Here is an 11,514-nt window from a genome sequence, read left to right as displayed (position 1 = left end):
TTTGGAGACCCAATTTTTGTCAAAACTTTATCGATGTGTCCTTTTCCACAATGTACTTACAATACCTAGCTACCTATTTTAATGATTCTTTCCTACATTTTGGACTTATGACTATGTATGAATATATCTGTTTTCTTTCATAAAGATATACTCATGCTCAGACGCATACATTTTAGTTTCTAAAGTGTTTGTTTTTTGTTTCATAAGGGAATAAAGGAATCTTCCAAACCTAACTATGTATTTAATTGCATTTCATATTTGTCTTAAAATCTTCAGAAAATGGATGAATAAAAGAATATCATCATCATCTCTCTGTACTGGTTGCGATACATATTTATCTCTCTCTTTCTCACACGCACACACATACAGACAAACACCCATTACACATCATAATGATATAAGATGGTATAGTCCTTCAGTTCAACTTGACTTTCAAACCTGTGAAGATGGAAAAACAACAGCACATCACACATCTGGTGAGGGACTGACACAAAGTGATTCGACAATAAACAACATTCGGCAAAACACGAGGGGAAACTCAGCACTTCTTCTCAAATGAAAGTGATATTATCTACTGATAAACCAATTTATAGAAAAGATCAACTGTGAATGCGTTGAGTATCTTGATCTATGAAGAAGACTTAATTACATATTGACACAATATCCACCCATCTCCCTAGAATTCAACGGTCTGTGCCAACGGTGAACGTCCACATTATGTACCCAAACTAGCCTGAGGTGATGTCATCAACACAGACGATAAATCAGCAGTTTGATAACGATGGGTTACCTACCATCTAGGACGATATCACAGACTCCATAATAAATACTGCTACGATACATTTAGTATTTGGATATTACAGCGTTAAGAATCGATGGAGTGTGGACGAATATGTGTATTTTCGTTATGGAGGAAGTCTTCGATTCCGTTTAGGACATTGACTGAATAGTTTTGGACACTATTTTCGTACAAGCCATGCTAAAATAGACATGGGGCTTCGTGTACGTTCCTGGTCAGTATGGTTCTATCTTTAATATAGCAAGAAAGATAGCATAGCATCCATCGACGGCAAAGCGAAACCAGATTTAATCATTGGATCCAGGTCTGACTTATCAACGATGTAAACTTAGTAAATGTATTTATTCTTACATATTCTAGTATTTCTATTAATTTGAAAATCAATATATTGTACCTGAAAAAATGGACTGTCCTAGTCATTTGGCTTCATTCGTTGTTGATAATTACTTAGGCGCATCGCATAAGTACAAATATTGATTAGAAAATATTGGGCGTTTGGACATTATTTTGGGAATAGCGTTTAAAGATTATTTTTGCTATACTCTCTCTCTCTCTCTCTCTCTCTCTCTCTCTTTCTCTCTCTCTATTTATCGAACGAGTGTTAAATATTAGACGTTTGTAAGAATATATTCCCATAGCTTCCCATAACAACAGTATTATACCCTTTAATCCTTTTTTAGATTATTTTCCGTATAACCATATTGCCAAAAACACAATTACTCCTATGCGCATTAATAACATTACATTTAGCTTGTGACCTGAGAGGCCTAAATTATACGGGCGGCGTTATCACCGTGTACCAGGAATTACGGTTTGTGCCTAAAATCGCCCATAGTCTTAAGTATATACACGTTTAAAATATTAAAGTGCCCTTGAACCCATATTAGTCGAAATCAAAAGAGTACCGAATTCATTAATTACCTTGTGTTAATACCAGCCAATGTCTGCTCATACCGTCCCATTAACTACACATATGGGCAAAACAACATTTTCAAGTGAGCCAAGTCGCATCTGATTGGTTCCTCGATATTAAGTGGAAAAACCAATTGCATGCCCTTGTAATCCGATCATTTAAAAAAAATTACATTTATTCCATGTGGATTTAATAATTATCAGACGTAGAATTTTATACTGAAATATGCTGTAAAGTCTACTAAAATCGACCGCAAGTCACGAACTGATAAAAAAAATACCGATCGATAAGGACACTAGTGTACAACAGACAAATCTGATTACAATAATTTATGTTGTATGAATACATGACATCAGACCTCAAAGTACCCAATATGCCAATACAAGTTTGAGGTCTTAATTATCTGATTACATTGGAGACACCACCATATGTAAACCGAACTGACCCTTTCCATGCCGAATACGGCACACTAACCTCTGAGCCACCATAGCTTCGGCCGTTAATACTCACCATTTACTACATGCAGGAGAACTCATCGGGTCTGTTATACAGCCTGGAGCCATCATGTTGTAGCTGTCTGCAGAGAGATGGACAATAACATTTCTGGTTTGGCTGGGCTGAGTCTGCTATTGTGCTGATGGCTTTGGTGAATTGTCGTTAGGCAATCATGTCTAGCCTAAGAACACAAACAAAACCGATAATACATTGGATATACTCAACCAAAGGGGGACGATTAGGACAAAATAAGCTTTACCTAAAATACGTGGTCAAATATTGATAATACTTAATTTTGTACCTCTGAGCAAATGAGATGGACCACACAGGGCGATCTATACCTGAATACCATCACATATGAAGATAGCCCCTTCACACCTCCTCCGACTTAAAGCAGTCAGACGATACTTGTCAGTTACTTACACTGCATTATATACGGTGATTGCCACAAAGTCCACGTATCATATGCTCACATACTATATTCACCTAGGTAAACAACATGCAAAACATTTGTAAGACTACAGTAACCTATCGAGATACACTCCAAAGGTCGGTTGCTACTGTGAATGAAAATTATTTCTGACAGTATTTTTGCGAGGATAATTCGAAAGTTACCGTTCTGCTTAGACTGCAATATTGGTAATGGCAGGTAAGCATGTACATTTAATAGTCATGTCAAAAGAGTTGAAAGTTTCATAAAGTGTGTTACTTGCATTAACAAACATACAGTGTCTCTTCTGCTTACCTTTCTGACCTTCTAACACCACTTGTTCATGAGAATAACAATATAGTTGCAGAAAGAATATTACTTTTATCTGAATTAATGCTGCCAGGCTCAAAATAAGTAGAAACTAATATTCATACAGTCATTTATTCATGTTTGAAATTCGTTCCCAGATATAACAAAGGTACAAGTAGCTATTCTGTCTTGAGAAGTAAAATAGAGGCCAGCACAACACAAGTGCCTGGTCATTTCTTAGTTGTTAAAATTAAATAATCCATTCTTTACACAAGAATTAGAAATAACTGTTGTAATTTGCATAATGAATTATATTCTAATTATTTTAGAGGTGGCCCAGAGCGATGGATATTGCTTGAAAGGCTAAATGATTTCTTTATGTAGTCATGTTGTTATATGGTTTATCTGATTTGTATGTGCATGTTAAAAAATTCGCTTATTTGACTTGTTCCAAATATACATTAAAGACAGGAAACGCTTATTTGACTTGTTCCAAATATATACTAAAAGCACGAACGCTTTATACATTTGTGGCAATACGATATGTATAAACCGAATAAGTGGTTTGTTTATTCTTTGCTCAAGCTACAATACTTGCGATAACATGCATTAAACCAGTGGTGTGTTACGACGTGTTATCTAAGGTTATGTACATATACAGTAATGCAGGATGCTCTTCGTAGTTAGGAAGATTAAATTTAGGATCGTGTATCACAATTGCTCTTTACCTCTCTGGAGGCATCATTTATGGTCAGAGTTTGATTAAACTTAGAGTATGGGCTTACATCGTCCAGATACGTGGCAAAACGTTTCATAATAGGCGTGATCAATGCATATATGCGAAAAGATCTTTTATCTGATTGAAAGAGGTTTTCGATACTCTTGAGGCTATATTTCTTACCTGATTTTTTTTAATTATTAAACTTGGAATATATGCTTATAATGAGCAAAATTCATGTTAATGAAGCGATCTTGCATACGATTGACTGAGCTTTTTATTACTATGTCGGACATATTTCTATTCTAGTTGAGATCACACTTGGAATAAAAGGTTAAATCAAAAAGGTCTCGGATGAATTTGATGATGAACGCAATCATATATATTAATTAGTAGATAATGTACTTGATAGGCTGAGATTTCTACTATTCTGGAGACCCTAATTTTGATCCATTGTTAAACATACTTGGAATTTATACTTATATTCTTCACGATTTCGGTCACATTCGATAACAAACGAGATCCACATATTTTAACTTCAGTTATCGTTCACCTAATTGATTGAGATGGCTACAACTATATCTGCCAAAGTTTTGATCCTATTTAATAAAACTTGCTTACGTAATCATGATCTCGAAATATATGGATAATGAGCAAGATCTACATAAACTAGTGAATCGATCTTGCATCTGATTGTCTAAGCCACTCTAGAGTGTATTCTTATTCTATTTATATCAAACTTGGTACGTATACATATTCCCCAATATCTTGGTCTAGTCCAATTATGAGTGAGATTTACTAATATTAGTGAAGCAGTCTTGCATCTGATTGGCTGAGCTTGTTGACACTCTAGCAACATTTGCTTATCAAATTTTGATCAAAACTGGTATATAGGCTTGTATTATTAAGATGTTCTATTGGTCTAATTACGATGGAAATTCATGTGTATAGTGACGATGTTATCCTGCAAATGACTGGCTTGTCTTATCGGTCGTGTTTGATCATTCTTGATAAATGGGTTTATATCATTATGATCAGTCTTAGTAACTGTGCTTATATCATCTTGATATAACAAGCGTCCAATAAGGAGCCAGATACACGCATAATAAGATGATCTTCCGTCTGATATTTCTGATCAGATTTGGATCAAGCTAAAATTCATATATTATAAAGATTTTGAATGAATGTGATTGAAAACAAGATATATATATATATATATATATATATATATATATATATATATATATATATATATATATATATATATATATGGCAGCGTCGTAAGTCACTGGTACAGCTTGTTAACTGCTATAGAGACAGAACTTTTACCAAGTTTCTCTCCAGCTTGATAAACATGCTTTATCACCAGTCTTATGCAGGTTATTTAAGAGCTGCACATCAGCAGATTTGGATCACCTTAGTTACCTTTTTACCCCTCTCTCTTCAGAATTTCAACAACTTGACAGATATGTTTATGTCGCCAAGAGTTTAGATAAATTCAGCTCTGAGTAATAAATAAACACACATACACATATATACAAATACACCCCCACGCCCACATCCGTGTATATAATTTTAGTAATAATAAAACAAATATTTACAAAAAATAAAAAATTATTTGCTATTTCAATTCTTACTTCCTTCAGGCTTGTGAGCGTAGATTTGGCCCAATGCCTCTTTCTGACTGCCTTAAGATGCGATTAATTGTGATACGAACCGCAGTGGCTTCGTACTAGCGTGCCATATGCGGTACCGAAATGATGCGGGTTTGAATCCTTCTGTTAACCTGTACTGTCTACGGTAATGTCTCTAAGACACGTTGCTCTAATTGTTTCAGCACTAAAATGTTTACTTTTGTTGCTGTGCCGTAAATCACCAACACCTTTACTTCATTTCTTCGAGGGTAAACGTGATATCAGTCCAATGTTGATACATCATCTAACAATGCATTGCGGTCACATGCTCTTGTTAGCCAGGATGGTTGCATCCTGTGGCGCTTCAGATGGTGTAAATCAGATAATTTTAGACTGGACGTGTTTCACTTACCATACACCTTGTGCGACAAGGAATGTACGTCTTTCACTGTAGGGTCGTTCAAATGAAGTATGTCACCACTGCACTGTGGAATATCCTATTATTTCACTGTATTTGTGGGAGCCGAGATAGCTCAGTTGGACTCGTAATGCAACGGTCGCGAATTTGATATCCGCTTATGTCAGACGGTGCTTGCTGCCTATATGTGTCCTTGGGAAAGACATGTAACTCCCATTTCCTAGGTATGAGAAAGGCAATAATGTGTTAAAAGTGCCGCTAAAATCAATCAACATCATCGATATATTTGCAATTTTAGGTGACGAAGGTATAGTCCGCAGTGGGCCGCCGCCACTACTTCCAGGACAAGAGTATGTTAACCCTGGAGAAGAAGACCAAATGGTAGGACGTTTTATACGAGTAATATTATATATCATCTTCGTCTTCAAAACAGAACCTATTTTATCCTATCCGAACTTTGTATAAAACTTCGTGTGTGTTTGTGTGTGCCCTATTTAAGTCCAAGAGTTACTGGGTTCTATCCTCTGCAGTAGTAATGTTCTCTTCTTTCATAGTCAACTTGGCATTATCGGGAAAGTATGTAAACAATGTTTAATTTTAAGTTTAGTTGTTTTTATTTTGCTTTCATTAAATGTACATTATTTTATTTTTTCCTTTCTTTACTGTATTATATAAACAGCTGTTCTCCAGTATATGTTTTATAGAATGAAGTGGTTCTGAGACGTGAATTACACGTGCATGCGCCAATCAAGTAAAGTGTACAAACATGGGAAATTCCTGTCAGAAAACTGCCGTGTTCCAGATGTATAGCTAAAACACCTAGACTGGGGAAATAGTGGAGAAAAGTATAAGAAGTAATAAATCGCCTTTTCAAGATACTGAAAGTTCAAAATGGATGTTAATGTTCAAATATTAGGATCGAACTGGTTTTTTTGATTGAAGAAACTAATAAAAGGTGTAACTTCCTTTGTGTTAGAATATTGTGGTCTTTATATTATTTTTAAAATGTCTCTGATCCCAGATGAAATTAATTTATTTTTAGCTGTTTAAATAGTACACTGCAATAAAACTCACCTTGGCTGTTTTGTTTGATCCTTCCACAAACAGTGACAAAATGAGAATTGAAATATGAACCTCTCTGAACAAGGCAAGATCGATAGTCAAACATGAATGCACGAAAACATACATACATACTTACCATACGTACATACGTACATACATACATATCATACCATACATACATACATAAATACATACGTACGTACGTACGTACGTATGTACGTACATACATACATACATACCATAACATACGTACATACGTACATACATACATACATACATACATACCATACCATACGTACATACGTACATACATACATACATACATACATACCATACGTACATACGTACATACATACATACATACATACATACCATACCATACGTACATACGTACATACATACATACATACATACCATACCATACGTACATACGTACATACATACATACATGCATACATGCATACATACATATTACTACTCAATACTCTTAAACTAAGACAAAAACCAATAAATTTTGTAAAATTCATAAGATAATTTAGTCTATCTGAAGTCCTAACGAATAAAATTCTAATTAAATTCTACTTTTATTCCAATTAAATGTCAGTATTAAATATGATTGCATGTTGCCTAGATAATGATAATATGCTATCAGTTTTTGGAAGTTTCACAATAATACGATCCTGAAATATTCTTGCCTGAAATCAACAAGATTCCAAATTAATAATGCAGTCCAAGAATAGTATTTAATGAGCACCTTGTAATTCCATTGATTAAATATTTGAATAAATAATTACACCCAAATTAAATACTATTAGACAACAATAAACATATTCTGCCTCAGATGTCAAATGCATGATTTAGTAATTTGTCAACATTCTATAAAAAACGGATACAAAATAGGACAGGATGAGGGTCAAAAGTTCATTTCAAGAACAATTTAGTTGTCAACAAGATAGAATATGTTACTAAAATTATAATAAAGAAAAAAGATAAATATAAACAAGTTTACATTAATACTGATATGTAAACGTAAAGCACAGTCATAGGAAAATATTAAATATTTGTTTACAAAATCAATGTTACTGCTCATTTACAACATGAACTTCATAATCATGGAGTTAAAACTAACAAACAATTCAGATTAAATATGCATAATATCTCCATGATAAAACAAGGTATATACACTAAATCATTTTTTAAACTATTAGTCAAATCTGTTTGGGAATACAATTTACAATAGTTGAAGTCTTTAAAATGACATAAAATATAGATTAAGGAATATAATACTTCTATATTCGTGAAAGTGCATCTGCAGTTAGACTATCTTTTCTCTTCATGTGCCTGATGTCAATGTTACATTCCTGCAACATTAAACTTCACCTTAGTAACCTCTGATTATTTTTTTTTATTCCATATTGCTAATGAAAGTAAGGGGAATAAATAAATGGAGAAGGAATATCAGTACTATATATTTCAAAGTGTTGCCAAGTCAACCGCAAAGCCAAACATAAGTGGCTAAAGCGTCAGCCTCCGATGCGGGAGGTCGCGGGTTCGAACCTTGGCCGAATCATACTAAAGATTTATAAAAAATGGTATCTGCAGCTGCCTCGTTTGGCATTTAGCATTAAGAGATTAGTACTAGGACTGGTCGGCCTAGTGTCAGACTATTGTAATTGGGTGGGACATGGTGTTACATGTGTCAGGCATGAGGCCTCGGTGCCAGAAATCACTATACCCTGCACTGCAGACATAGTAGCCAGTTGACTAAATGTTTTAAAGCAACGTTAAGAAATCTAAATCACACACACACACACACACACACACACACACACCTCCTGGAATGTGAAATAATTCTCTGATGCTATATAAATTTCTTAGAAAAATAGCACACTGGATGATCTACACCATTTGTGTCTTCGTGAATCAATACTCCACCAACCCCAACATCACTAGCATTAACATGCATTTTAAATGTTCGACCGAATTTTCGAGCTGAAAGAACTGTTGCATTCTTATGTGTCGCCTTTAACTTATCAAAAGACTCTTGACATTGTCCATCCAATGGAACTTTGTTCTCTTACTCATCAACCTGGTCAGGGGCTTAGCAATTAAGGAAAATAATTAGCAGAAGTTCCTTTAATATCCAGCCATACCCAAACATCTCATCAGCTACTTGTTACTGACTGTCATAGATATCCTTCACCTTAACTACTAAACGTTTAACTCGTCCGTGTCTCATGATATATCCAAGAAATGTAAAATAAACACGGCAAAACTCGCTTTCACTTAAATTAATTGTCAAATTTATATCACTGAGTCCATGAACTAATTTCCAAATAGTCTCTAGATGACCTTTTAAGTAAGCGTCACAATGAACTCGTGTTGATTAAACGTTGGAAAGTACAAGGTGAACATTTCATCCCAAACAGCATTACTTTATATTGATAAATTCCATCTGGATGTTAGAATCCTTTCAAAAGGTCAAACTTGGTGACATATTTTCCATTTCCAATGTTGTCAGTGCAATTATCGATTCTAGGCAATGAAAGTGAATCTGATTTGGACACCATGTTCACTTCTTTTCCTCCTCAGTGAATTAATTCTGTAATTAAAAAGTCACTTACTTTCTTTTTACCTAAATAACGACCATAATAATAAAGAGGATTTTGAGACTTTGAGGCATGGGCGAGACATCCAAAACTCTATTGCCAGGCTGGAAACTTATTTCTCTTGTATTTCTGCCATACTTTAATTTCGTTCTCAACTTGGTCTTCCAAAAGGGACCGACACAGTCTAACATTATTCTACTAAATTGTTCATCTCTGCAAGAATTTGATGCAAATTTGCCTTATTTATCTTCTGATTGGATTTTCCTAACATATGACAAGTGCGACTAGATCTGCAGTATTTACAAACATCACTTTTAATGTTCAGCCAATAAAAATGATTCTGATCTTGTGATACATTTTATTGATCCCTAAATGATCCTGAATGATCCTGTCTATACGACTTTAGAACAACAGTTTGATAGATCACCGACTACTCGTCACTAGTGGGTACCTCAAGTGTACTTCATTTCCTCATAAGGATCACATTTTTAATAAAATAAGAACCACGTACTTGTGTGGCTTCAGTGTCGCTATTAGCCTTAAGAACAAACAGGAGATCTCAGGGTTATATTCCTGTTTGACACAGAGTCGTTCGTCACCCAGATTAGAATAAAGAGAATGAGCAGTAAAAGGAAGATCTCTGCTATCAATACCTTTGATTGATATATACCAGGTATATACGTGACTTCATCAAAAGCCAGACCAACACATGTGTCAGCTTAAGGAATAAATTCCTCATCAACATCATTTCCAAACAAATTCCTTGCAATATGACCTGTAATTGCACAAGATGGTTATAAAGAATGGATTTTATTTCTCAATAGGATCAAATTTCTGATCCAAGCAAGGCTTATCAGTTCTAACTGGATTAACCACTATCTTGTCTCCATATAGGTCATTTCCTAGTAATAAATGAATACCCGTGATCGGTAAAGACGTCATTGTTGCGACTTTCACAGGCTCTGGTACTATATGTACACAATCGAGATGAATATTAGCAAAACCACACTATACACTCTGAATAAGAACACTTTCGTTAGAAGAAGACTTCTCTGAAAAAGGCAACATACCTGATAATAATAGACTCTAAGAACTCATGTGTCCCTTTATATTTAATAGGTATATGATTGGCAGAGTCGCTATCAAGTGATACAGAATCTTTCGACATGAATGATTGATAATTCTTCATAATAAAATGAAACGGGGTTTGTTTGACCCACAAATGTATTGCTTTCAATACATGACCATGAATTTCGCCACTTAGATATAAGAGTATTTGGAATAGTTCTATCTTGATTTTGTTGCTTATTTTACAATCTGTAGCAAACTCAAATAGGGTGCAATTTTTTCTGCAATAGGTGCAGGCAAACCACTGTCGATATACAAAAGGTATTAATTCATAACACTTCAATATAACCACGTTATGATCATCACTTTCCTTTACCAAGAGTGACGTGTAAATTTCACGAGCTTTGTCAATAAGTATACCTTATAATATTGTCCAATGCACTCTTGACCATTTCAAATTTGTAGCAATTATTAAAATAGGGAAAATGTTTATCTACCTCTTTTTTCCTTAAAATGAGGTAATGACCTAATATTTCCGGTAACATCAAAAACTGGATTTTGTGTAAAGATGGGCGAGTTTACCACTTATCAGTTCTAATTCTTTTAACCCTTTCTTTCTTTCTTTCTTTTTGCAACAGCGGTAGCCAATCATCTCTTTTTCTTTCTCTCTTTTTCATCCACAACTCTAATTCTCGTTCTTTTTGTAGATGAATTTGCCTCTTTCCTATTTCTCCAATTGCATATGCCTCTTTCTTTTCATTTTCTGCAACTGCATGTCTCGTTCCTAGTTCTGTAACTGTGTATCTATCCGTCTTCATTCTCCAATTGCATTTGTATCTTAATTTCGTCTTTCTACAACTGCAAATCTCTTTCTTCTGTCTGTAGCTGCTTTTGTCTCTCTTTTTCCTCGTTAACCAATTGCAGTTGCCGCTCTTTTCCTCTTTCTCCAACAGAATCAGAAGCTTTCTTAACTCTATTTTCATCTTTGCTTCGTTCGGATCTATTACTTGTGTGGAAGAACCCGATACAGAGTTATTAATCAAACCTAAAGCACGTTTA

The 11,514-nt window shown here is 34.7% G+C and overlaps 1 protein-coding gene across 3 annotated transcripts in view; it reads left to right on the top strand.

Moving 5' to 3' along the window:
• Positions 1-546: 546 nt before the first annotated feature.
• LOC149797110 (polyamine-transporting ATPase 13A3-like) overlaps positions 547-11,514 on the top strand; it is a 214,818-nt gene continuing 203,850 nt past the window's right edge. For 2 of the 3 annotated variants that reach the window (XR_016421772.1, XM_089961779.1), the window contains exons 1-2: positions 2,709-2,856; positions 6,015-6,097. Coding sequence is in view for 2 of the 3 variants with exons in the window: in XM_089961779.1 (XP_089817905.1) it covers positions 2,850-2,856; positions 6,015-6,097 (90 nt within the window). In the remaining variant the exon portion in view is untranslated. Of the gene's footprint in view, positions 1,104-2,708; positions 2,857-6,014; positions 6,098-11,514 lie in introns of those variants that run through there. The other variant, XM_089961780.1, reaches the window with a different exon arrangement.

The sequence above is a fragment of the Sinohyriopsis cumingii genome, chromosome 6 (assembly GCF_028554795.1).
Source record: "Sinohyriopsis cumingii isolate HCF-2022 chromosome 6, ASM2855479v2, whole genome shotgun sequence".
NCBI lineage: Eukaryota > Metazoa > Mollusca > Bivalvia > Unionida > Unionidae > Sinohyriopsis > Sinohyriopsis cumingii.
This window is presented reverse-complemented; position numbering and strand designations above follow the sequence as displayed.